General features: G+C 38.2%; 4 protein-coding genes across 4 annotated transcripts; 2 read left to right on the forward strand and 2 right to left on the reverse strand.

The window, feature by feature from the left end:
- Window positions 1-85: 85 nt before the first annotated feature.
- On the forward strand, window positions 86-587 carry LOC108014469 (uncharacterized). The gene is made up of 2 exons (XM_017080592.4): window positions 86-239; window positions 311-587. The coding sequence occupies exons 1-2, from the start codon at window positions 222-224 to the stop codon at window positions 479-481; spliced, it is 189 nt and encodes a 62-aa protein (XP_016936081.3). The 5' UTR covers window positions 86-221; the 3' UTR covers window positions 482-587.
- A 1,037-nt stretch (window positions 588-1,624) lies between these two features.
- On the reverse strand, window positions 1,625-2,770 carry LOC108012782 (uncharacterized). The gene is made up of 2 exons (XM_017078216.4): window positions 2,624-2,770; window positions 1,625-1,986 (listed from the first exon to the last, which is right to left on the reverse strand). The coding sequence occupies exons 1-2, from the start codon at window positions 2,639-2,641 to the stop codon at window positions 1,813-1,815; spliced, it is 192 nt and encodes a 63-aa protein (XP_016933705.2). The 5' UTR covers window positions 2,642-2,770; the 3' UTR covers window positions 1,625-1,812.
- Window positions 2,771-4,180: 1,410 nt separating this feature from the next.
- Window positions 4,181-4,901, reverse strand: LOC118877467 (uncharacterized). The gene is made up of 2 exons (XM_065864294.2): window positions 4,842-4,901; window positions 4,181-4,786 (listed from the first exon to the last, which is right to left on the reverse strand). Exons 1-2 carry the CDS (start codon window positions 4,899-4,901, stop codon window positions 4,181-4,183), a joined length of 666 nt encoding a protein of 221 aa, XP_065720366.2.
- Window positions 4,902-5,690: 789 nt separating this feature from the next.
- LOC139353222 (uncharacterized) lies at window positions 5,691-20,372 on the forward strand. The gene is made up of 3 exons (XM_070996774.1): window positions 5,691-5,753; window positions 17,815-18,348; window positions 20,256-20,372. Exons 1-3 carry the CDS (start codon window positions 5,691-5,693, stop codon window positions 20,370-20,372), a joined length of 714 nt encoding a protein of 237 aa, XP_070852875.1.
- The last annotated feature ends 5,490 nt before the right edge of the window (window positions 20,373-25,862 follow it).

A 25,862-nucleotide genomic window follows, 5' to 3' on the forward strand; every position in this document is an offset into this window, starting at 1 on the left:
GAACACTTGTGAATCGCTGAATCTTGGGACGTCGCTCCGCGTTGTTTTAATTTCTATGAAAGACGAGCGGTCTGCCGGCCGAACAACTCACTCTCCACTGACTGGCATATAAATAGACGGGTCGGCGGGGTCTGGTGATCAGTGCAAGCAGGTCTGTCAACGCGCAGTGCGAATTCATCGATCGATCACATATCTCCAGTCCAGCCGAAGAACCAGTCATCATGAAATTCTTGCTCCTGGTGCGTCTTCAGAGGATTATCACCAAGATAGCTTACTGACCCATGGATTATCCACATTTGTTCCTTTACAGACCGTGTTCCTTTGCCTGGCCGTGTGCTTCATGGTCACCAGTGCTGCTCCCCGAGAGGAGGCTATTCCCGAGGGTCTCGAAGGTCCTGGCAGTGAGTCCATCAACCCCTCCGACGACCAGGGCATCCTGCTCAAGCTGAAGCTGCTCAAGAAGCTCTTGTTCCTGGGCTAGACATTTCCACATCCCATTCATCGATTTTTAGCTTAACTATGTGTTTAGGTTCTTAAGAAGAAAACAAAAAAAAGAAATCAAATAAAAAATGTATTTGGTAACAAAACTTCAAAGTGCAATTTTTATGAAGTCCTTTCTCTCTTTCTCTTTTCTCTTTCTCAGAGAAAAATTCAAGTATTTCGTGCTTGAATCAAAAATTTTCAGTGTCAAAACTTTGCCAAGCAAATTCCAATCTCGAGAACAAAGTACGGCATTCAAATACGAATTTTTAAGACGTTTACGTTTTACGCTTTTATAACCTTTTGGTCTACAATCAAGTTTAAATAATTCTAATATCTAGGCAGGGAACAATTTAGATCGTTTTCTTTTGATTTTTAAGTTTGAAAACAAATAGTGTGTCTTTTAAAGAAAGGATAAAAAACAAATATTTTTTAGCCACAATTTTGAAATTTAAACGGGCGAATATGTTGGAGGTATTTATTTTTGCGCGGTAGAAATCAAGTTCGTTTCTTAAGTCATTTGTTTGCTTTACCTATAAAATAAAAATCCAACAAACCTTTTTTTGAATAATTTTTTATTTACAAAATAAGGCAGATCTAAACAAATAATATTTTAGTTTTGTGAAGTAAGGGTAGTGTGGTTGTAAAAACAATCTTCCTCCAAAAACAATAGAACATTTTCCTATATTTTAAAATTTGTTTAATAAATTATTCTTAAAGAGAAACTTTTATAGTTGTATTAAAGTTTAAAAAAGTATAATGAATTATAACGGTTTTAATGATATAACAAATATATTTTTGAAATTTTTTAATACGACAAAAACTTTACTTAAACTATAAATTGTAATAAATCATTGAAAAATCATTGATAAAAAAGACATTGAAGAAAATCGTAACCCATTTATCTTAAAGTCAGCCCCTCGCTTTTGATTTATGTAGGACAGTGATTGGCCAATGCACGCATTTTAGGAAGATTCAGCTCGCTTTTCACACTCTCTCCCCAGAAACGATCCGAAACGGGTTTCCTGTCCATTCAGATCTAGGTAAGCAAAAACTCGACCCACCGCCAGTCATTAGCTCCTTTTCGGTCAATGATCGGTGATCCCATCCCATCCCCGAACCGACGTGACATAAGAAAGCCGACTTATATGAAAATTACATTTATTTTAGTAACGATTACGTATACTTTACTCGTATGTATGTGGTTGTGTGTGTGCTTATGGGATTGTCTAAACAAAACGGGTTGAAAATCGAATGCAGTGGGGGAGGCAAGGTCCCAATTGGTTGGACTAGAATCTGAACTGAGCTTAGCTAACTGCTGGCGAATGCCTTCTAACCCAGAAGTTTCTTCAGCTTGAGCAGCTTCTTCAGCTTGAAGATGGCCTGCGGATCCTGGGGACGCTGGACATCATCGAAGGCTGGCTGGTAGATATTGTCCCCGATCAGGGACTCATCCACGGGCACCGCAGACACAAGAGCAAGGGCCACCAGGCACACAAAAAGGGTCTGAAAGGTAAAAAGAAATACGATATATTAATTAACTAAGGTTTTCGATATAACCAAAAATTTTAAATGGCTGACATACGAATTACTAAACCATTAGGTTAAGATTTTATATAATTAGTAAGGGGTTTTTAGTTTGAAAACTAGAGTTCCGCCAAAAAAGATCTGAAAAATTTATAATAACAAATAAAATTTTTTGTTGCTATTAAATCAATGGTTTGAAAAAGTTCTTTTGTCTTAACAACTCAGAAAATGTTGATTTTCTGTGTAAAAGGAATTAAGTGTTATAGTGCAGGGTGTTACAGAAATCCTCTCCAACAAAAGTTGGTTGCAATTTATATTGATCTACCCTTTGATTTCAACCATATTTGGTTTGAAGAGATTTTAACCTTATTAAGTTAAAATATTAATATTTATAATTATAACAGCCTCAAATTTTAATAATTTAAAAAGTAGCTGAAATTCAATAAGCTTATTAATCAAATTTTCTCTACAAAGAAGATAGAAAATCCGTTAGGAGTCACAGTTGACTCGAAATAATACCACGTAGAGTTTAGGTATTTAAGGAGATACTAATGTTGGTATCCTTTCCTTTCCTTGTAATAGGTACTCCTTAAGGAAACTAAGTCAAAAAACTCACCAGGGCTAGGTACTTCATGGTTGCTGCTGCTGGGTAGATGATTACGCTGATTAATCCAAAAATCGACTGCACCTAGCTCCATCTGCGATCAGGGCTTTTTATAGCCGAACTTTTGGTGACCATCGATGATAATGTCGTGTGTAAACTGCAGTCTGCAATGGAGAGGCGGACAAATGAACGATACATAAACAAAAGACCGTCGCATAAATAAGACGGTAAGCGAAAAAGAAGTATAAACAGAAAAGACCTGGTCAAAAGCAGACCTCAGAGGCGTGGTCAGATGTTGAGGCAGGTGTATTTCTTTGACAGATTTTAGCAGCGAGTCCAAAAACCGAAGCCCAAAACACCGAAACCAGGCCGCCCTGTTTACCTGGCTTTTGGTGGCGTCTTTTGTTTGCTTCGCCAAGCCACTGAAGAAGTTGATCGCTGATTAAATAATAATCATACTGGGCAAATGAAAACCACGCTCAAATGAAGGTCATCACGAATGCGGTCAGCAGAGTGATGTTTACTCATAATAAGGAAGAAGATAGTATAAAAATTGTAATAAGAGGAAGTTTATGTCTAATGTCAGCAGACTTACAACTACCCACTGTAATTCTGTATTACTTTATTACCGTATCTCAAGTTCATGATCCACTGGCGTCCCTTTCAAATTGATCAATCAATGGCCAAGACAATTAAATAAATTATCACTTGAGAATTGGAACTATAAACATTTGACACTTTTAAGAGCTGTCAAGCCTAAACAGTGGATCATTAAATCAATAAAGTTAAACATTGGAACCATTTTGGGTGAGGCTGTGGTATAAAAACCAAACTTAGACTGATACGGAGGCCAAGTTTTTTCTGCACAGTCATGGTGGAAGTATCGATGGTGATGACGAAGATCTTGCAGCCGAAAACCGGAAACAATCGACCTGCTCTAAATATGTAAATTTACGAACTTTCGAGAATGCCGACACAATGTCAACTTAACTCAAAACATTCCAAAGGTTGTACTCCTAAAAAAATACATATCGAGATAAGTAAAAAAAGTCAACCATGACAACAAAGTGATAGATTAGATCGAATTAATATCTTTGAGGCGCTCTTTGTCGTCGGCTTGTCTCGCTTGAATTTATTTAAGGTTTTGTATATTTCCCATGCCCCTGGGCCTTTCAATTAACTTATATGGGCGTGGCTGTAACATGTGTGAGATGTCTCAATTTTTTTGTGAATTTATTGTAGGAGATAATAAAATTTATTAGGCGCACAAAACTTGATGAATGAAAGATTGTAAAAATTTGCAGAAATTTTGAAATTAGTCGAGGGTGAAATAGTTATGTAAGAAAAGGAGATTCGGTGTATATGAGGTATTTAAAAACTTAAATTACTTAAATTCTTTATTTTTAAATTACAAAAATAAATTTTTTAAAATTTTTAGTTTATTGCAAACTTATAATTTTTAATTTTTTGATACAATATAAAATAAATAAATAGATTTTGCAAATATTCTGAAGCTTTTATTTTGGTTCTACCTTTTTATTTACTTACATAATACAATATTTAATCGTTTCATGTTTCATAGTTATCTTCGCTTGGCTGGGGAACCTCTAAACTTGACTCTTGCTTTTCCACTTCAGACCGCTGAGTAGTTTCATCCTTTTCCTCACTGCTCTCAAACACCGATCGTTCCTTATATCCAGGAGGCGTCTTCATGGCGAACTTTATTCGGCAGGAAACCACCTTGATAACTTCCTCATAAACTTGAATCAGCTCCAACAAAACGAGATATCTGCCATCAGGGATTCGAAAAGGCACCAGTCTTGAATCAACGATGCCATTTTGCACAAAGTAGAAGCCAGGGACCAAGGGACAAGATATTACGAAAGTGGTGGGCAGTAGGCTTTCGCCCTGGATCTTTTCCACAGTGATATTACGAAGTGAATCGAGGAGCTTACAGAGATCCAAATTCCTCATGCGCACCAAGTCCGTTTGATCGGATCCACCCACTTGATTCGAGAGCTTTCTTGCAAAAATATGCATGAGAAGCTTGCCAGGAAAGGGAATTGTAACTGTTAGATTAACATTGATTTCCTCAAAGTTCACGATGTCAAAGGTCACATGCATATGTTCGGGCACAAAGGATTTGCCATAGAATTCCTCAATATGCAGATTAATCTATATAAAGAGTAATACCTTATAGAAACTATTTGTGTTTATGGAAACAACTCACAGTGCGAACTTGAAAGGCTCTAAAAAATACAATAAAAATCAAACTTTGCAGAGGTCGCATGGTTTAATGGTTTCAACCAAATAACTGGTCTGAATTTGCTGACATTTGGCAACTGGGAAATTAGCCTCATTACCCAGCTGTTTAGTCAGGCCACGTTAAATGGACTAATGACTTTGTTTCGGCCCGATTCTTATCGATCAATGGCCCCCAAACAATGATTGCATACACTATGAGTCCACTGGGGCGTATGCGTAATGTGGGTGTACGAAATGTTTACATGGCGTATGCTTTATGCACAAGCGGAATAACACTGGCATAAATATTTTCCAACCCCTCAACTTGTAATGAGTATTTACAAAATACGAGTCTAACTTGGCAAAAACTTAACGACTCATTTATAAAGACGATATCTATGGAACCCCTGGTTTCCAGTTGCGAATTCAGCGGCCAACTGATGAACTTGAACCAAAAAGCAACTACCAGTGGTAAAAACAGCAAAAGTTTACCATGTAAACGGACATAAATTGTGCCGCCGGAAAGCAAGGCGAACAAAAGTCTCGGATAAATCATCCCAAACCAAATGTATGTATGGCAGTGGACCATAAATTTCGAGCATTTTTATTGCAATTCGCTTGTTTGTACCAAAAACAAGTGCAAACAATGCCAGCGACAAACAAACAAACGCTGCCTTAAGCCGCAAACTACAGTGAAAGTGACGTAATGCGATGGTAGCGACAACAACAATCGACTAAAAAATATGTATAAAAACCATTAAACAACGACAACAAAGTACAGAGAAAAGCAAGTGGGCAAACGGGCAGAAAAAAAATGTCAATGTCTTTTACAACGATGCCGAGGATGAAGAAGCAGCAGCAGCAGCTGACCAAGGGGTCAAGGGGTGGTAAAAGCGTGGTAAATGGGTGGTTGGGAGGATCACAGGGGGTATGCACAATGGATAAAGGGCCAGAAAACACCAGGCATTACGAAAAAAGTGTACTTTGTTTGCATATGTGTGACCTTTTGCAGGGGGCTTGGCACGTGTTTCGACTATCGAAAAAAGTCAGGTGACTTAAATAAAAGTGTAAAGTTTCTACAGGTGAAAGTAACACATATCTCAGGAATAAATATCTTTAAGAATAAATATTTGAACTGAGTTAAACAGTTTAACTTATAAAGTAAAGGGAGAAATAAAGTTACAGATGAGTTACAGTTTTAATGATATATTTTGTTTAGTTTATTTTTAATATTATGCACAATGTAATATTTTGTTCAAAATAACAATTAAAGGCTTCCAAGTTTTTGGCATTTACTATTGGGTTAAATTGACCTTTAAAATAGTTACTCTTACAACAACGAAATACACAAAACGTATTTTTTTATGGTAGTTGTACTATTAAATAGTAAGCAAAGCAACAACAAAATATGCATCACTATTTTCAGTAGTTGCTCACTTTTTTATATAGTTGGTAAAACTCACACTTTTTTTTTTGGGTGTAGAAAAGTTAACGAAAATATAAAATGTTGTTAGTGGTATTATAGTTTTTGAGAGGTCTAAAATCTCTCATTTAGGTTCGTAGAGATGACTTAAAAAATATAGCTTGCAATTGTAATTAGATATAAAATAAAAAAAAACTCTAGTTATAAAAATCATTTTTGATAAAATTTAGAATTTCTTAATTGAATTAAATTAAATTAAATGATTTCATATATGAATTATATGATATATCACGATATCATCTCTAATGCATATGGCCGCGGTGGTTTTCTGGAAAAAATTCACATGCATCGGATGTCGGCTTACAATTTTATTTACCTCTCCGCTTTTTCGTTTTCTTCGCTTTTCGTACACTTTATATATAAAGTTTATACATACGTATACTTTATGCGTTCAACGTTTTTTATCGCCTCAATTTACAATTCAATGTCACGCCGGGCACTGTTGTTGCTTCTTCAACATTGCCAAATTGAGGCAAAGTAAAGAAGAAGCTGTTGCTGCTGCACCAGAAGATCAGCAAGATCATTTTGCTGCAGAACCGGTTGGTTGGGCTCCACCTTATCGAAATATTCCCCCCCACCGCCAAACTGCAGACAATGCAGCCCCAATGAAAAATTAAGTGTGTATCGCGACCTTGAGACTTAAACTCCGGCCCAAAAACCAAAACCGAAACCAAAAACAAAACCACAACTGCAATTGCTGGTCATCTTGATGCCACTGCCATTCAGGTATTATTTATGTAGGCATGTGGGGCCCATCGAGTTTTATGAACTTGCCCGCCCCGCGTGATAATAATTGTTATTGCCCCCATACATTATGTTTTACTGGGCTAGGGAGGGGTGATATCATTAACAGTCTAGTCCAGATCCATCCAGATACATATCTTTGTAAACGGTGGGCGCGACGATGTCTGGGATTTCCGCTTTTATCAGGGCTTTGGGAAAATACTTAGCATTGCTGGTACTACGTAATGTTGGTAGTATCTCAACCTTTTTGTACTTTAATCATTTTTTATTTTTGCGAGAACAAATTGTCATTATTATTTTTAAAAATTCCTAATATGGTATGATCTTGAAATATATATTGGCCTTATAAAGTCAATTTATATAACAGTTTCAAACTTGTTTACAATGCTTACAAGTAAACTTTAATAAAGGGAACAATCCTAACGTTTAAATAACTTAAGGATTTTAATTTTTAAATATTTAACAAAATACATGGGCACTTTTAAAATAGGTAAAATCCTATAGCAAATTAGTTATTTTATATCGCAAGCTCACATTAGGTCCCACAAATTAAAAACAAATTAAGACCTCTCTAAACGCATACCAATAATACTTAAACTAATGCTGGCTGGTTACTAAGTTTTAACAGTAGTGTGTATAATCAGCATATAAATAACTTGGAGGTTAAGATCAATGTTTATAGACGAGCGGGTAAGTGAATTCCATGCTCAGCGAGGGTGGCTTGAGAAATTCTTTTGATCAAGGTTTAAAGGAATAATTATAAGTTTGCAGATTTTTTATTCAGTTTCTGAAATAAATCATGTTTTTCTAAATAACCCTAACTAACTATTTAATATTTTTTCATTTAAAGATTTATTTATATATTCTTTTTATTATGAACTATCTAGTCAACCCACGACAATGGAGAATCTGGGTTTATTTCCACATCAAACACTTGGGCAGTGGAATTTTTCTGGTTTCGACGTACTTTAAAGAGCATTTGGCCCATTGATTCCGTAGATCAATGCTAAGAGAGTTGTAATTAAACTAGCATACTACAAAAATTCGAATACATTTTTATCGCAAGTCGTGTTTTGTTTGGTTGATTTAGCACTTGAGATTCCTGCTTTTACAGTGGGCCCACCCACTCGGGCGACACGAAGAGGTATACCAAATATATAGTGGCAAAGTGTATCCATAGATAAAATGCAAATTCCCGTTAATTGAATGCCAAACAAAAGCGCAGTGGCAGCCGCAACATTGAGAAGGGGTTCTATTAGTTTTTTTTGGTTTTTTGGAGCTGGGTGTTTGAAAAATCAATTAGCAGTATAAAATGCTTTTTCGGTTTTAAAGCCGTCGTACCTGGGTTAGTTTTTGTAATATTATTTCTGCTTTTCTCCTCTCCTCTTGGTTAAAAGAGAGAGCAAATCCCAGAACCTACACTACACACCAACCACCCACACCACCCAGTGAAAACTGAAAAGCGAGAGAGGAAAAGCAGTGGAAAAACCGCAGCTGCTGCTTTAAATTTATGCCAACGCGGCATTAGAAGCATGGCTTGCGGTTAAATGGGCAGTGGGTGGTGGCATTGGAAGGGGGGGGGGGGGGGGGGGGGGCTCGGAAAATGGTGAAAATGGCAAAGAGATGCAGGGGGTGGGGGGGGGGGCGTTATTTCAGCCATATTGGCTAGGTATTGGTAACATGTATGTGTGCGCCTGTGGGTGTTGCAAACTGCAAGAAATCAAGGCTTTAGTTGCGGCGGTCGCAACGAAAAATGGCGGAGCGCTTTATGAATATTTATAACACAATGGAGCATGAAAAAGTTCGTTTGTAGGTGGATGGGAAAAGGGGGGGATTTAAGGGGGGCGGGGTGAATACATGTGGGTGATACAAGGAGCTATCCAGGTTCAAGCGTCTGTTATCGATATCATTGCCCGATTGACAGGAAGGGGGTTAATGGAAGGATCAAGTCCGATAAAATCCTTCAGAAAATGTGGTTACAAATAAAGTTAAAATCAAAATATATTTTGGGGGTCTACCCAAAGACATTACCTTTAAGAACTCATATATCAAGAACTATTTGCATGATAATAATAAAACCCATTTTATTAATCTTTATTTACCCCTACACGCTCCTGTTCTTCCAGCTAGAATCCTACAAAGAATCTCCCCGACTTACAATGCAAATGGAAATGCCAGAAGCAGGAAAAGTAACCCCCCCCCCCCACTTCCAATTCCACTTCCTGTGCATTCGTCCTTGCATTTAGATTGGCAATAAATTAATACTTGAACATGGAAAGTTCCGCCATTAGAAGTGCGCATCGAATGACACACATTTGGAAAATATTTAATTTGGCTAAAATGCCAATCGTACTGGAATCCAGTTAAAATCCTTTTGCATTTCCATATCAACTGAATATTGCACATACGCAATGTGGGTGGAGCTCATTGAAAACAAATTTACAGCAAAAGTTTAAATTAAAAATTGTGCAAAATGTTAGGCAAGAAGAAAAATGGATGGCTAAAACCGAAACCAAAGCAAATATTGATTGGGTGCGTGAAAAAGGGGCAAAAGGGGAAACCCCCGACTGCGGGCACGTGCTGGCGCCATCTAGCGGTCGCTGCATGCAAATTGCCAAATCAGTGCGTGACTTGTAAAATTTCAACAAAAGCTGCGAACAAAAAACTCGAATGCAAACTGTTAGATATGACAAAGCAAACTTAACTAGCGGTTATTTAGTTTTTTTCTTTGGCTTTTTTTGGAAATTTTAAACTAGCACGCACGTGTAACGCCCCACAATGGAGTATGTAGCTGAAAAAAAATTACACAAAAAACGAGGTGGTCCAGTCTTTAAGCGCCGGTCAATTACCGAGTTTACAGAATGCCCCGGCTAATGGTCAGCTCATTCATGACTCGTTTAATGGCCCTCAAACTCAACTCTTTTCTTCGCTTTACAACCCCTCTTTTTGTTTGCCGCCAATTTGAACAGCAACTGTCAAAGTCAAAGACTAACAAGAGACCATCTCCATATTTTTACATCGCTTGACTGCCCCTGGGAAACGTTTGCCATTTGTATATCTCCATTTTGGATGCCTTTTAAATGATATTTTCCATTGACATTCGGTAAACATCTTTGCTGCAAGTCAACTTTTGTACATCTTGTGTACTTACTGCGTATCTTCAATTTATATTTCAAGTGCAGAAAGTGGAGCAAACTAACATTTCCATCGATTCCCCTTGGTCCGAGTGTCAAAAGTTTTTGGTCAGCTCTCCATACAGTTTATTGGTTTGTTTTGGGTGGGGCATTTCCAAGGAACTTAATCGATTCGGACACTTTACAACATGTTTATCATAAGTATTTGCCAAAAGAAGTATTTTTATCAATTGCCAGAAAAGAAAATCGGAAGGGGAAGTGGAAAAACGAGGGCAATAACTTTAAGTAGATGATTACAGAAGTGGATAAAGCTTAGAAAAGATAATAATGTCAACTTTATGTATAAGAAACTTGTATATGTGAAAGTGCAAATTGTTTTTAGTTGATTGCATTTTAAAAAGATTATTATAGTTTCTAGATTTGAAGAACAATGTATAGAGAGTACCTGTATATTTACAAATGTAACAACTATAGAGAGTATTTTTATCTTTATTTTATAGAGTTGTTTTTAAGTTCCAAGTGAGCCCCTCTTTCTGTGCCCCAGTTCCCTCAAACTTTCCGGATGTTTCATTTCATTCCGGCTCCCCCCCGCAGCTGCACATCGTAGCATTTAAAATTTATGTCAAATTAGCGAGCGCCTCAATGACAAATGCTCGGGCAATAGAAAAGGCCGCGAAGAATGCAATTTTTACAAGCTAGACCAGAGTGGAGCAGACCAACTTCCTTCCTGGAAACCACTTCAGTGTTACCACCCCCACCACCACGTCCTTCAACCCGCTGCACCACCCACAACCCACTGACTTGCCGCAGGGCAACGGAAATTAGTTCAACGGCACTCACAACGGCGGCAGTTAAACGTCGTCTAAGACTGGAGTGCACGGAAAACCAGCCTGGGATCTGTTAGGGATGGTAAACGATACAACATAATATTATTAAATCATATTAGGAGGAATAGATATATCTTAGATTTAGTTTTTAATAAACTAAAAATGTCTAAGAGTCGTGTTTTTGGATGTATCTTTCCAAAAGGTTCTTAACTTGTTTGGTTTTATGAGTATGTTAATGGTATGTAGTACTTTTTTGAGACTGTCTAAAAATTTTAATATTTAGTTAAATGAAATTTGTAGCAAAAGAACAAATAATAATCTATATTACATATATTTGTAAACCTTTATTTGTAAAATTTATTTATACTTGTTAAAAAGAAACCACTTTTCAGATCCCTATCTCAAGGGTTCTAAGAAAGTTCTATGTTTTTCTAATTTATCGGTATCTAGTATTTAATAAAAACTATTTCTTAAAATAGTTAGGTCTTATTTTGGTTTATTTCCACAGATTTTGTTGACAAATTTAAAACGATATATAAGAAATCAGTGTTGACATCACCATCGCCAGGAACTATCTAGTATTCCCCATACCCTCCACTCTAAACTGCAGACACTTGTTTTTTATAGCCGCAAGGGGGTGAAGCCGTGGGAGGCGCGCGGACATTTGAAGATGATGTAGTGCGGACATAAACATAAATAATGGCAATGCGCAGTTATTACTTTTCTTGGTCTTGGTCTTGGTCTTGGTCCTGTTCTTGGTCCTGGTTCTTCTCTCGTCCTTGGGCTGTGATGCTAACATAAAAATTAAATGCAAGTGGTGGGTGGCGGGAGGAAATTGCAGGCCCCCTTTTCTTCTTTCAGCTTGATGCTGCTCATTGGTCTTGCCTTTTTTAATTGCATTCTGACTGCCGCATCAAATGGCAACCGCTGTCCTAATGGGTTAATTGGGCTTAAGGCAATGGATCCTGCTCCGGCTGGCTGCTCCTCTGAACCAGAACCCGGTGATTTATCTGCGCTGGCAAATTGACAAACGATTCGCGCTTAATGGAAAAGTTACTCATACGCCATGGATTTCAACGTAGCGCGCATTATTAATATTCATTTCAGTGAGCATAATTTGCACATACATCAGCGAAGAGCGTCCCAGGATATGGGAGCAATAAAAGAAAGAAATGGCCATGATTTGGCAAAAGTTGCCTACGATCTTGGAGAAGAGAATGCAGATGCAGATTGCATGTCCTGGCAACAGGATGCAGCATACGCCCCAGTCATGCATTAACAACAACCCCATCTCCAGCAAACAATCCCAGCCAAAAACATAAACAATAAACAGAGCTGAAAGGACGAGAGTTTCTGGGGTGGGGGCAAGGGGTAACGCACTCCGCTAATGCACCAAAAACTGCATCCACTACTCTAGGATCCCCCCTCTGCCCCTCCACCCAGTTACTTAACAATATTTCTCATTGTTGTTGAGACGTTGCAGGTGTTTGCTGAAGCATATCAAAAATATATATATATATGCGGCTATAGCTGCGACTACGACGACGACTTAAGCCAGGGCCAAAAGGAGCTACGCGGTTGGGTTTTTGGTTGAGCCAAAACAAAAGGCTGTCTGGGGGAGATTATGATGCCAAAGTTAGGAACCAGTTCGTAATAGTGATTTACCATATCATTAGCTACTGATCTGTTAATTATTCCCATGGTATAACATAGAAATTTCATATTTTTTTCCTTAAAGAATCATATTTTCTGAAAATAATGATTGTATTTGTTTATTTTTGAGTTTGATTAGATAGGAAATATAATCGTACAAACGAATACTTCATTAATATTTGTAGAATCATAAAAAAATATTCATGTGTAAGCCAATTTTTAAATTGGTTGCCTTGAATCACTAAAATTCCATCCATAATCGAATTTACTATAGATTAAAGTTTACTACCATATTAAAAAAATATTCACTCAATGAATTTTGGATTTCTTTATTAAAATTTTTTTGTGTTCTAACTATAAACTATCTAAAATATTTATGAAGAATTTTACCAATTAATAAACAAATGGTAAAACAAATGTTTAGAAAAGTTGGCATTATTAAGGAAGTTCATTCAAAAGTCCAATACAACTTTGTAATTTTAGGAATATATTAGGTAAAATCTTTGATTCATTTTCATATTAACGGAACTGGAATCTAGTTCCATTTGTGAACTTAGTGCAGCCCAAAAGTAGGCAACTCTTGTGGCATTTGCCATATACTGCAGAAGAAAGGCAGTCTGCAACACTCGCCCCGCATTCTTCGCCTTTCTCCGCCTTTCTCCTGGTCTCCGCTTGGCTGCCTTACCTTAATTATGAGTTACTTTTGTGCAGGCATTTTCTTAGTTGCTCTTACCACCCACCGCCCACTTTTGTCCCGTGTGCGTTGTTTACTTTTTTGTGCTGTTTAAATCAACTGAGCTGAGGCGGAGGACATTCAGGTGGGTGCAAAAGGATCAAAAGGAGCAGGAGCAGAGAGGCAATTGCTTGGGCTTGTGTTTGCCTTTGGGCCACAATGCTGCTAGAGGGATGGGGGGCTCTTCTGGGGGGGAGATTCTTCTACAACAAAGCAGACGAAAGTCGCTGGCGGCATTTGCCGCAGTTGCTGCAACAGAAACAGCAGGTGCAGCGGTGGGTGAAATGGGCTGGAGTGGGTGGTGGACCCCAGTCTGCGGTCGGGTCATTTGGGGCGGAGTAACAGGGGGGGTGTCGGCTGCTTATGCTGTGTAATTCCGCGTAAAATGCACAAAGGGACAACCCGTTAACCGCCCCCCAGCCGACTGCCTTGAACCGCAGCTTTTCCACCTGCATGACACCTGCCATTGTTCACAAAAACTAGATGGAGACAATGGAGGCAGCCGCAAGATGGTGCGGGGTCGGGGTAACAGGGAGCACAATCTGGAGAAAGCACAATGAGTGGGCCCACCGAAATCCATAAAACATTTAAATGGATTCCTTTCAGGGAGATTTATTTTGAAAGCCAAAAATTAAAACAAATGTGTTAGCTTAGTAAAAGCAAACAATAGTGACCTACTTAGAAACTAAAAAGGCTCATTGTGGGTTAACCAAAACCACTTGTTAATGCTTAAATAAAATATAGTAAGTAGTATAAATTGGGTATTAAGAATAAATAATTTAAGCAAGGTAATCAAGTCTCAAAAAGCCCTTAAGTCCATATGGCACTTGTTCGATTTTTCATTGACTGATAACATATATTTAAACAATTAAGGCAACCACCACCTTAATTTATAAAATGTTCCTAATGAGTAGACCTTTATTTTTCAAAGTTACCTTGACTTCTTAAATCAAAACCAATCAGTTAGTCAAAAATCAAGCTAGTATTAAAATAAAAATCTGTACGCACATAAATCATATCATTATAAACTTTCAATACAGTTCTCTTTGCAAATATTTCATTTTAAAATGCCTGGCAAAGGCATTTCGAAAATTGCATAAATTAGTTTTAAGTGCTCTGTTATAGCTGGCAAATTAAAATTGAAAGTGCACAAGGCATGAATATTTTTTGGCCAATACAAATGCTATGAATTAATTTAAATTTGCCAAATGTAGAAATTTATAAATGCATCGGGCAGTGCATGTACATATTTTCTCCCGCAAACTGGCAACAATTTCCCATGCAAATAACTCACTTTTAGTTAATTTCCAATTTCCCATGGAAGTGTTCTAAATTCGATTTAGTTTTATGTGCTGGCAAAGTGGGTGGATGGTGGGGTGAAGGACATTCTGGCGGGGCAACTTCATCGTCGGCTGACCGGAAATGCAACAGGAAATCAGTGTGCAAGGGCAGTAAATGCTGCTGCCACGCCCACCACCCATCAACCCCCACATGCGGCACGTTTTCACATTGCACATTTTGCGTTGAATAAACTTTGCTCTCAGTTGCGGCGAAAAAGGCGGAGGAAAAGCAAAGGAAAAGCAGAACGTAAAGGGAAGCGAACAAAGTCAAAATAAGTCAAGCTGGAAATATTTCCCATGCCTCAGAGACGCCTTTTCCCATTTTCCTCGGCGAAAGGCGAAGAACAGGACCAACTCCGGGGGCCATTTTGTTATTACAGTTGCTGCAATTTCAGCGTCGACGTTTTGCTGCTTTAGCAACAATTACAACAGTCGGCCCAAAAGAAAGCCAAGAACTCGGTGGAACGTGGCCCAGTGAAAGGGACAACGGAAAAATACCAGGCAAGAAAAATACAAGCACCCTGTTGCACGTTTTTTAAGGAGAAAGCGTGTGGGGGTAGGGTGGAAAATCAGGAAAAGCTGGGAAAAAGTTGCGTTGCGACTTGCCGCCACTCAAGTGAAGCAACAGTCCGCAATCACAACATGCCAGTACACCCACGCAAGAACTCAGCACACACACACTCAGAAACCGGGCACATGTGCACTTGTACTGCGAGAAATGCATCAACCCAAGTTCAATAGGTTCTTAAACAAAATTGGGTATTTAAAAATATTTAATTCTAAGTTACTCGCATCCGGTATAGCTCATAAGAATTCATATAAAAAATCAAAAAGTAAAGTGACACTTTTCCTGAATGGGCATGTTTAATCAACAAATCATAAACTCATTTCTGAAAATGTGAAATACCAGAATAATAAGAATACGTCACTACAATGAGTCACAGATATTCCAATTACTTGTTTAAATAATTCACGAAATAGTGTGCGCTTATCGTCACAAATAAAATTATTCGCTTGACGATCTAAATTTGTATAAATCCTATCCGAATTCGGAATGTTCTTCGGAACTCGAACTAATAAGTATATGAACCAAGAAAAATATTAAATAAATAAAAACACCATCCAAATACATAAAAGAATTTAATTAATGCCATTGTAGTCTCTAGAAAAATAAAAATTAAATAAATAAAAAATTTAATTATTATCTTAAAAAATATTGGCGCATTGTAGGCACGTTGTCTGCAATATACTCTGTTTTCGAACTCCACAAGTTCACATTGCTTCGAGTTAAGTAACCCTTTTTCCTAGAATGGGTAAAATTAAAAGGTTTCATTATTTGCTTGGCAAGTTTATGGTGTTCAGTACTTTGGTAAACTTCTCTGCGAGTAGTTACAAATTATCCAAAATGTTTAAGCTGCAAATATACTTTTTGGTCGCCAATTTAGTCCTTAATTCCTGCGTTGACTCCGGGACTGTAAGGCCGGAAAATTTGAAACTAAAAACCAAATCCAACCAGGAATACAGGCAGCCGAGCCTGCAGATCAAAATGGAAGAGTTAGTGACAGGACTTCACACAAAGTTGGACCGTTTCGAGTCAAGACTTCAAGAACTATTTCTTCAGCAGCAGAACACACTAGATGCTCAACTGAAAACTGTGAGTTACGATCTGAACCAATTGAAAGACCAAATCAACAGGATGCAGACAGTTAACTCCATAACGGAAGTCGGTCATAGGAAGATAGACCCTAAAACAAACACTTCGAGAGAAGATGCCGCAACAGGTTTAAGGATCCCGCCAGGATTCGAAAAGATCGGTATGGGCTACTATTATATCGAAGAAAATGAAACGCAAGATTGGCAGACAGCTCAAGCCACTTGTATTGGAAAGGGTGGCAGTTTGGCGTACATACAAAGCAATGAGACTCTTCTTGCCATCCATGAAAAACTCAGGGAATATGATGGTTTTTACTGGATTGGCATCAATAATTTAAAGACTTTTAAAAAAAGGAGCATACCTGACGAAGGCAGTATTATTCCAATAATCCCCCATTTTATACAGGATGGTGAATGCGTCGCCCTTCTCAATTTAAAAATGATTACAAATTTATGTTTCGATAAATTGCCTTTTATTTGCCAAAGCTTTTAGGAAATATAAATATTAGTTGCAGCGAAAGGAAGTAATAAAATATTGTAATGTTATAGTATTGTAAATGAAAACAACAGCACTAGTCAATTGTTGTATATTGTTAATGTTAATTAATTTATTTCTGGTGCCAAATAATCATATTTAAAAATGACAGTTTTTGTTGCCTCTTAGCTTTAATAACATTTGTGAAACAATTAGGTACAACTGCAAATTTATAATTAGTATCAAAAAATATATGCTGTCCTGAGTCACAAACGAATCAAATGCTACGGAAATAAATTTGTTCAAATGGGAATTCCTATATTGGCGAAAAGAACAATGAACTTTCTTATCAGTAAAACAAACATGTGCTCATAAAATGTTTTTTAACAACGAGAGAAAGATTCTAAGAAATACGATCTTTATAAAAATAAAAAAAATATTTATAGATTTGTATCATATTGAAATAATATACACAAACTTTATCTAAAATACTTTATACTTAAAAACACAACTAAACTAAAACCCCTAAAAATAAATAACTAATAAAGAACGAAAATAAATCAAACGGCAGTACCCATAGCCCCATTCTTATAAAATCGCGCAGTACATTTATTTTACAGCTGAGGAATCTCTTTGGCATAACAATGTCCGGCATTGATAAGAAACAACAGCAGATTCGTAAAATATAATTTCCGATGATAAGGTGATTCTGGTTTCTTTATTTTGGCAGCAATAGGATCACTTTCAGTACGTTGTGAGTGTTCTCTTTGAGCGGTCTTATAAAATTAAAAATGTTTAAACTACAAATTGACATTTTGTGCGCCTGTATACTCCTGGTTTTTCATGGATCAGCGGTAGAATCTCAGGATTATATGCGAACAGAGTATAATCAGTGCGATCAATTTTGCCTCGCCCAGATTTCTCAAATTCAGAACAAATTGAACACGATTGAAGGCAATCAGAACAATATGCTGAACAGATTAAGTGACAAAGAGACGGAAAAGCAAATTAGACTGGATGCTCAATTACTCCAGAGGGAGCTGGACTTGCTGAATAAACCTTCAAAAAAGATTATCACTCAAGAAGATTTCGAGGCGGCACTGCAGAGAAAAACGGAGGAAATACAGTCTAAGATGAATAGCGATCTTCTAGCCCTGGAAAAGCGATTCGAGTCAAAAATGCAGATACTTCAAGCCAGATTGGAAGATCAAGGGATACAAGATAGGTCAAAGAACCTACCGGATAAATTTTCTGAAAACAGTTCAAAAATTCTTAATGAAGAATATGTGCTGATCGGCGGAAAATATTACTTTATCGAAAGAAATATTAAGCTAGATCATAATGCAGCTGCTAAAAAATGTTGTCAGAGAGGGGGATATCTTGTGACCATACAGACTGAAGAGGAACTTAATTCCCTGCAAGGGAAACTTAAGTTTAATGAAGAATACTGGGTTGATAGCAACAATCAAAACAAAAAAAATTATTGGGGTACCTTTGTGAGTTGGTCCAAGAACAAGATTGGACTTCAGGACTGCTGCTACGTTAAAAACAAAGCTTTTTGTGAATCTTCCTGCTCAAAAGAGATGTTTTTTATTTGCCAGAACCAATGAAATGCATGCTTTTAATATTACCAACAATTTTTTTAAACACTGTATATTAACATATTTTTTTGAGACTTGATTAAATAAAAAATTGTTTGTAAATTGAGAAATATAAAATATATGGTTATCTAATTCATTATTTACCTTGCTCATTATATTTCTCAGTGTACGTCACACATACATGGACGCACTTCACCCACATTTGTCTTCCGGCCATGACAGCGTCAGTAAATTGAAAATGGCGACCAAATGCACAGCGAAAGCAAGCGGCAAAGTCTCCGATCCCCTCTGTCACTCTCTTTTCGGACTGGGAATATCAACAGGGCAACCTTCAGACGGTTAACAGTTTTCCAATTCCCGCTACACGGTGCATCTCATTGCTGGCCAAGAGCGATGCGATGCGATGCCAAGCAGATGGAGGCGGAGATGTAGATGCAGATACATTTGGTTGCGATGCAAACGGAGCCCAAGGATGCGAAGCGTGCCCTCCAGTTGGGGTCCTTTTCAAGCAGCTAGCGATGGCCAGTTAAGGTACAACTATGTCTCCAGCATATGTCAGTGGACTTATAAAAAAGTGTGGAATATTTTACCCATTGAGCTGTGCAGTCCTTGATCTTATAAAAAATATATTATATGAAAAAATCAGTAATATATACTTAAATATTTGTAACTAAATAAATAAATCGTTTCAAAAAGTAGCAAAAAAATTATTTTACAACGTGTTTAAATATAAAATACACTTCCAACATTTTTCTGATTACAATTTTGTATCAAATAAAATTTTATAATATATCCGATGTCTTTGTTAATCGCCTCTTTAAAATATTATCTTCTAACATTACATTACATTGCATTATTTTAATTTAGATATAAAATAAAAACAATTTAAGAATATTCAATAAAAAAATATAAATAAAAAGTTATAAGCATTAAACAATTAAAAAAAACTCTTAAATATCAAAGCGGAAAAAAAAGGAAAATCATAAGTTAACTTTTGTTAAAAACAAATTTAATGTATTAATAATATTTAATCTTATACTGACTAAGGCTTGCAGTTCTAACCTTCTTTAAGGCTATATTTTTCGGGGTGTAGACCCTAGAAAACATTGTTCCAAAGGGGCATCTCCAATGCGGCCCCATCCCGCCCCAATGTTTGCTCTGCGTGTCCCAGAGCTGTTGCATCCAGTTCGGATACGAGTATCTCCTGCTGCCGTTGCTTCCACTTCAGTTCCAGTTTTGGCTGCTGGTTAATTGCATGCGACTGCTGCAACTCACGGCTGCCAACATGCGGCAATTGACATTGATCAGCGCTGACCTTAACGGAGTGGGGGTCCAGACATCCGGTCATCAGCCCATACACCTGCACACCTGCCCTTCCACCCACCTGCCCACTGGTCACTTAATGCGCTTAAAGCGAGACACAACGAGAGACCGACAGAAGGAGGTCCTGGAATCCCCTCATCATTATGCAGATGGATACACGGAACTCTCCCCCAAGGCATGCAAATGGAATGCGAAAAGTGCGCCTACGACAAAAGTCTAGAGTGCGGGGGAATGGTATGATAATGAGTAGTTTCCCCCACTTTCCCCAACTTCCATGTGGCCTGGAGTAATTGCGGAAAATGAATTAAAGGCAATTTGCGGTGGGGAAGGAGCTGGGTGGGTGGAGCTGGAGAATCCTGGTAAGGGAATGGATGGGCAACGAGCAGCAACAAAATGCCAAGTGAAAGCAAACAACGTAAGCTGTTGCTGAATAGGCGGAGGATGGGAGTCCTGATGGAGCAATGTTGCAGGAAGCTGGCAAGCAGCAACACCACCACCAGCAACAGCAACAGCAACAGGAACAGCAGCAACATCGTCCGGAAACAGGATGAGATCCAAGGAGCAACAGCATCACCAACGGCAACGGCATCAATCGTAGCATGTAAATGGCAGAGGCACACGTGTGAGTGTGTTGAAATTGCATTTAAAAAGCTAAAAGAAAAGCGGATGCAACAATTTGCCATTGTGAAACTGTCGGGGGGGTGCAACCAGGTGCTCCACACCCCCTTTTCGCCACCTGTCTGCGTCTGTCTTCGTGACTTTCCCCAGGCAATTTAAGCGAATTTCGAAGTCACTCGAGGAGCGGAGACCTAATGGATGGATGGAGGTACTCAAAGGGTAGGGGGAGTGTTTGAATATAATGATGGTAACCTGATGCGATAAGTATTTGTGCTGCGGTGCATCTGTGGCGGCAAGAGATTGCCACCAAAAAGGGTAAGCAAATGCGAAATTTTGACAAGAAATTGGTAGTTTTTCGAGGAAAATAGAAGTCATTTATTTCCTTGGCAAAAAACCTTAATTAATTGAAAAGTTTACAAGATAAAAAAAATGAGTGAAAGGGGAATGAAAATCCTTACTCTTCTTTTTGTATTTTATTCCTATTTATTTTGATGAGCACAAAATTAAAAGAATTAAAATGTTTTTCTCACAAACCATTAAACCTTAAAAGCTTAAAGCATAAAGGGATCTCCGAAAGAATGTATAATCTTGACATAAGGACATTGAAAATACTTTTTATTTATAATAATATTAATCCTGAATTATTTTAAATAATTCGGAATTGCATATTGTTTGAAATCCCCGCATGTTGGCATTTTTTAATCCATTTTTTCCCTACCAAGGTATTTTTAGCTGTGTGTGAAAAAAAATGTAGTTCAACACTAATTTGATTTTAATTTGTTTACTTTGTCGTATTGTTATGTGCGTTTTGTTTGTTTTTTTTCGTGTTTAATTAAAAATGCATTTGTGCAGTCAGACAGAGGCGGCAGAAATGAGGGGAATTGGGGGTAGAAAAGGGGGTAGAAAAGGGGGATGAAACACGGGAAAACACTTTATTATGGCAGTTGCAGAGGGGCTTTATAAATTACAGTAAAAATAAGTCAATTACAAAAATTTTCGATGCCCCGTGAAAAACCCCAACCCACTTGGCAACCGTAATGGAAAACATGCGCTTTCCGTTTCCGCTTTTCCCAATGATTTTTGCCAAACAACAAACAAACAATATGTATTTTTTGCTAACTTTTTATTTCCGCTCCGATTGAGCATTAAATGTATATAAATTTTGGCTAAAATAAAGCCGGGCCGAGAGGCAACAACAAAACCTATTAATGTCCAACACATGCACACAGATAACACCCACACACACACACCACACACACACACACATTCAAAGCTAACGAAAACACACAGACAGACAATTACAATGGCAAGCCGAATGCAAATAAACAGTAAATTTGCATAATCAATTTGTTTATTGATTCGTATAGTCGAACTATTTTAATTACGTTTACGCCGAGACCTCTCTTGCGATACGGTGCGAAAGAGATGGGCAGAGATTGTGCGAAAGAGAGAGAGACTGGGGGCTATAAATGGAAACCAAAATTTGGCAAACACAAAAAAAGCCAATCATCAGCAAACATCGAAATCATTTCTCTCACTGAAAGATGGTCTTTTTTGTCCCATCTGCGTTGAATTTGCATTTGGCAAATATTTATCAATGTTTTCTGGCTTTAGATTAATCAAAAATCAACTACAGCAGCAAGAAAATTACTTATTTACTTGATGCTGAAGGATTAAATACCCTTTAAGAAAGTAAATATACTAAATTAAATGTTTTATTTATTTATGTAATATATTTTCAATAAATTTTATTGAGTGTTTTAGTTCTAAAACGTTTATTTAAATTGTACACAATATAACAAACACTTCAGCTAGTGTATTACAACAAGAATTAGCCATTTCCGGTGCATATCCGCTGATATCTGTTTCCGCTTGTAAAAAACTTAACATACTTTCAGGCATTCGCATAAATTGCCTTTTAATGGACACCAGAGCAAATGGGATTCGAGTGGGTTGAGTGTTCGAGGGCAGCAGGTCCTGTCCTGGTTCTTTATGGCTGGATAAACGTTTAAAATGCTAAAAGCCAATTATTTAACAGGTTTTTTGTGAGCAAGCCAGGCTGAAAAGCAGTAACCGAAACGAATGTCATTGATGCGAAAGTATTACACAAATGTGATTGCATATTTTTGAATAAACCAAATGCATCAATGGAAAAGGGTCTTTTGTAGATAAGAAAGTAAAAAATAAATATTTTAAAATGTTAATCAAAGAAGTTAATGCAAAACTCAACATTTTTTGGGCTATTAAGCTATTTAAAAATATTAAATACTTGAAAAACAGTACAAATTAAAGTAAAAATTTCTCTGGGCAAGAACAATTTTGAGAACTTTAGGAAAAACCTATTTTGAAATTAAATTGAAAATTAGTGAGGATAAAAATAGTATGTTTTCTCTTAAAAAATATGAAAATCTTAAAAAATTAGCAATATTCAAAGATGATAAAAATATTTCCCTTGAATAAGTATGAAAATGTTGAGGTTTTGGAAGAAAACTATAAAAACTACATACAACTTCAAAAATAGATGGTACCTATATATAACGAAATGATGAATGAATTCCTTATATACGCTCACATTGCTTTTGCATCTGAGATATACTTTAAGCGTATACATAACTTTCTGGATTCAAGGGTTCTCACCCCGATTTCAGATAGTGCCCTACCCCAGTGCACTTTGCCGACTGTCATCGTTGAGAGCAAACTCCATCAGCATCATCGTCAAGTCACAGCCCCAATGACAACGAGACACTTGTCTCGCCATGATACTCGGATGGTCGGATACTCGGACCAGAAACCAGAAACGGATGGCCAGGACCAGAACTAATGTCCTCCAGCCTAAGCACTCACCTCGTGTCAGGGACACGCTCTCTGCGTTCTCGGATCTGACCAGTTGGCCAGTTGCACAGTTCCCCAGTTGGTCAGTGGAGGATTTCCAGTGGACAGTTCCGAGTTGGCAGTCAATCAAGGGAGGCGTTAAAATTTGTTTTCCTTTTTTTTTTTGGTTGATTTTTCCCCTTTGGGTAGAGCTACGAAAAACGGCGCAGCGCAAAAATTTGTTAAGTGGCTACAAGTGGGCACAGGACATGGGACATGGAATGGGGGTTGGGACTGGGGATCGCAAACCCTATCCCTATCTGAATCCCAGTCCGGAACCGGGGACAGAGTGTCAACCGCAGAGCAAAGTGCAGTGGCAAGTGTTCCCAAACATGAAAAGTTTTCCGCTGCGGCTGCGGTTCGCTGTTCCTGCCGCTGATTAAATGAAATGAAAAGTTTGTCCCACCACCGCGGAGTAATTGGAATTAGCCAGCACTATTCTGGATCCTAAGCAAAAGCAAGTTTAACCTCGGCTTTAAGTGCTGGCAAACTGGGAAAGCAATCATAAATTGTACGTGCATGGGGATTAAGAAACAAAAAAGCGAGTTATAGAAATGATAATTAAATCACTGTGAATAACGGCAGATAAATCTTACTCAGTCTGTTCTATTCGCCAAGGAGCAGAAACCCTCAACTTTCGGAGATGGCAATATAGAGTGCATCATTGTGCCACTTGAAAAACTTTGATTAAAATCCTTTTGAAGTGCAAACAAATAGCGCGGGACAAAAGTATCTGCAGGATGCTGGGGTGGGCGGATGGTATCTATCTGAATCTAAAGTGCAAGGAGATTTAACACGAGACGACGAGAGTCAATGTGTGTCCGCACTTTTTGAAGGCTAAGCCAAGAGCGCACGAGCTCCAACATTTGCATGACGCCCTCCTCCTTTTGCTACCCTGTCTTGAAGGGCGTGTTTGTGGTTAGATATAAAAAACAGATTGATTCAAGAACGAAGTTTCTTAGGCTTGGAGAGAGATAAGCACAAGCCAAGCTGCTAAAATGAAATGTTCTTATATCAAAAACTTCGTAAGTTGTAATTTTCTAGAAGGATAAATACTTAAGAAAAAAATTTTTCAGAATATATTTGACATAAAAATATAAGTTAGAAATAACATATTTTTCGAAGTACATTTTTTAAAAGAAACTTATCAATAAGGTTGTACCTACGTAAGTACATTAATTCGATGGGCATCCCAAAAAATCTGTATAATTTTGAAATCACTTAAAAATGCCATTTCGGGCGCCTACAAGCATGCCACAATATATTTTAAGCGCAAATGTACAATGAATTCATTCAAAGGGATGAATATCCTTTCTTCATTGCATACTTTTAGACACCTAAAATAACGTTTAGAAGTGATTCTTAAACCCTAGTCGCTTGTGTGACATCCCCAGAATTTCATGTATTTATTTTTGATTTTTTGTCGACATACTCAATCATGTTTTGCAATTGCTAGTGCCCTGGGTACTCAATTAGTCGAGTTGTCCCTTTGATTTCCTTCCTGTATCCTTACTGCTGTTGTAGTTCTTGTTGCAGTTGCCCGAATCCGCTTTTTTGTTCCTTGCTTTGCGCTAAGCTGCACTAAATCCTTCTGTCGCGACGAAAGCCCAACAACACCAGGAACCGCTGGCCACCACAGCAGCAACAACTACAGGAGCAACAGCAACACCAGAAACAGCAGCAACAACAATAGCAACAGCAGCAACTACAGCAGCAATACCAGAAACTACACCGACAACAACAGCAACTATAGCAGCAACAGCAACAACACCAGACACATCAGCAACAACAGCAACTACAGCAGCAACACCAACTAAAACGGCAGCAACTACAGCAGCAGCAGCAACTGCAAAGGTTAGAAGTGCAAGGGGGCGTCAACAAAAGGGGGCGGGGCTACGTGGGGGGGGACTTTTGGAGGAGACGAAGAAGAAGAGCAACCATGACGACGCCGGCGACAATGCAATAACTCATGTGCAGTAGTTGTTGCTGGCGTTGCTGTTGCTCCTACTGGATGTTGGTCATGATGACACTTTGGTTGTTGCTCCCAGCTCAAAATCCCTAACCCCCCCCCCCCCCGTTTTGAACAACCCCCGCCACGCCCCCTTTCACCCTGTTTGCTGCCCGGCGCTTTGTGCTTTGGCAAAAGTTTTGTTTGATAGTCCCACAATTGCAAAAGTTGGCCACGTTCTTTGAGCTGTGAGCTCGGGATCTGGCTTAAATGCATTTTAAGTTGCATCAACTTTAATAAAATGCCACATGTGAAGCTTGTTTACTGCTGTTGCCGCCGCCGCCGCCGCTCTGCGGTGTTATTGTAGTTAAGTGCACTTGAGAGCGCTTTAAAGTTGGAGGCCAAGCGATAAGGACACGCAACTTGCACTTGCACTCGATGTGAAGTCATCCCTCGCTCATTCCAATCCCTGCTTGGATTCCCCCCCCCCCAACATCCTTTTGTACACCGTGACGTATGCGCAACGTTGGGTTTCGCCGGCGGTTTATCATACGCACCGTTGCCGGAACGAAGTTTCCAAGTCATCATCTCGCAACGCCGCAAC

Source organism: Drosophila suzukii, chromosome 3 (assembly GCF_043229965.1).
Source record: "Drosophila suzukii chromosome 3, CBGP_Dsuzu_IsoJpt1.0, whole genome shotgun sequence".
NCBI lineage: Eukaryota > Metazoa > Arthropoda > Insecta > Diptera > Drosophilidae > Drosophila > Drosophila suzukii.

Coding starts and splice junctions, on each gene's coding strand:
- LOC139353222 (XM_070996774.1), top strand. CDS start 5,691: ATGCCGAGGATGAAGAAGCAGCAGCAGCAGCTGACCAAGGGGTCAAGG. Junction 5,754..17,814: donor CAAGGGGTGGTAAAAGCGTG/GTAAATGGGTGG, acceptor TGCCTCGCCCAG/ATTTCTCAAATTCAGAACAA. Junction 18,349..20,255: donor AGTTTAATGAAGAATACTGG/GTTGATAGCAAC, acceptor GTTGCTGAATAG/GCGGAGGATGGGAGTCCTGA.
- LOC118877467 (XM_065864294.2), bottom strand. CDS start 4,901: ATGCGACCTCTGCAAAGTTTGATTTTTATTGTATTTTTTAGAGCCTTT. Junction 4,787..4,841: donor GAGCCTTTCAAGTTCGCACT/GTGAGTTGTTTC, acceptor CTCTTTATATAG/ATTAATCTGCATATTGAGGA.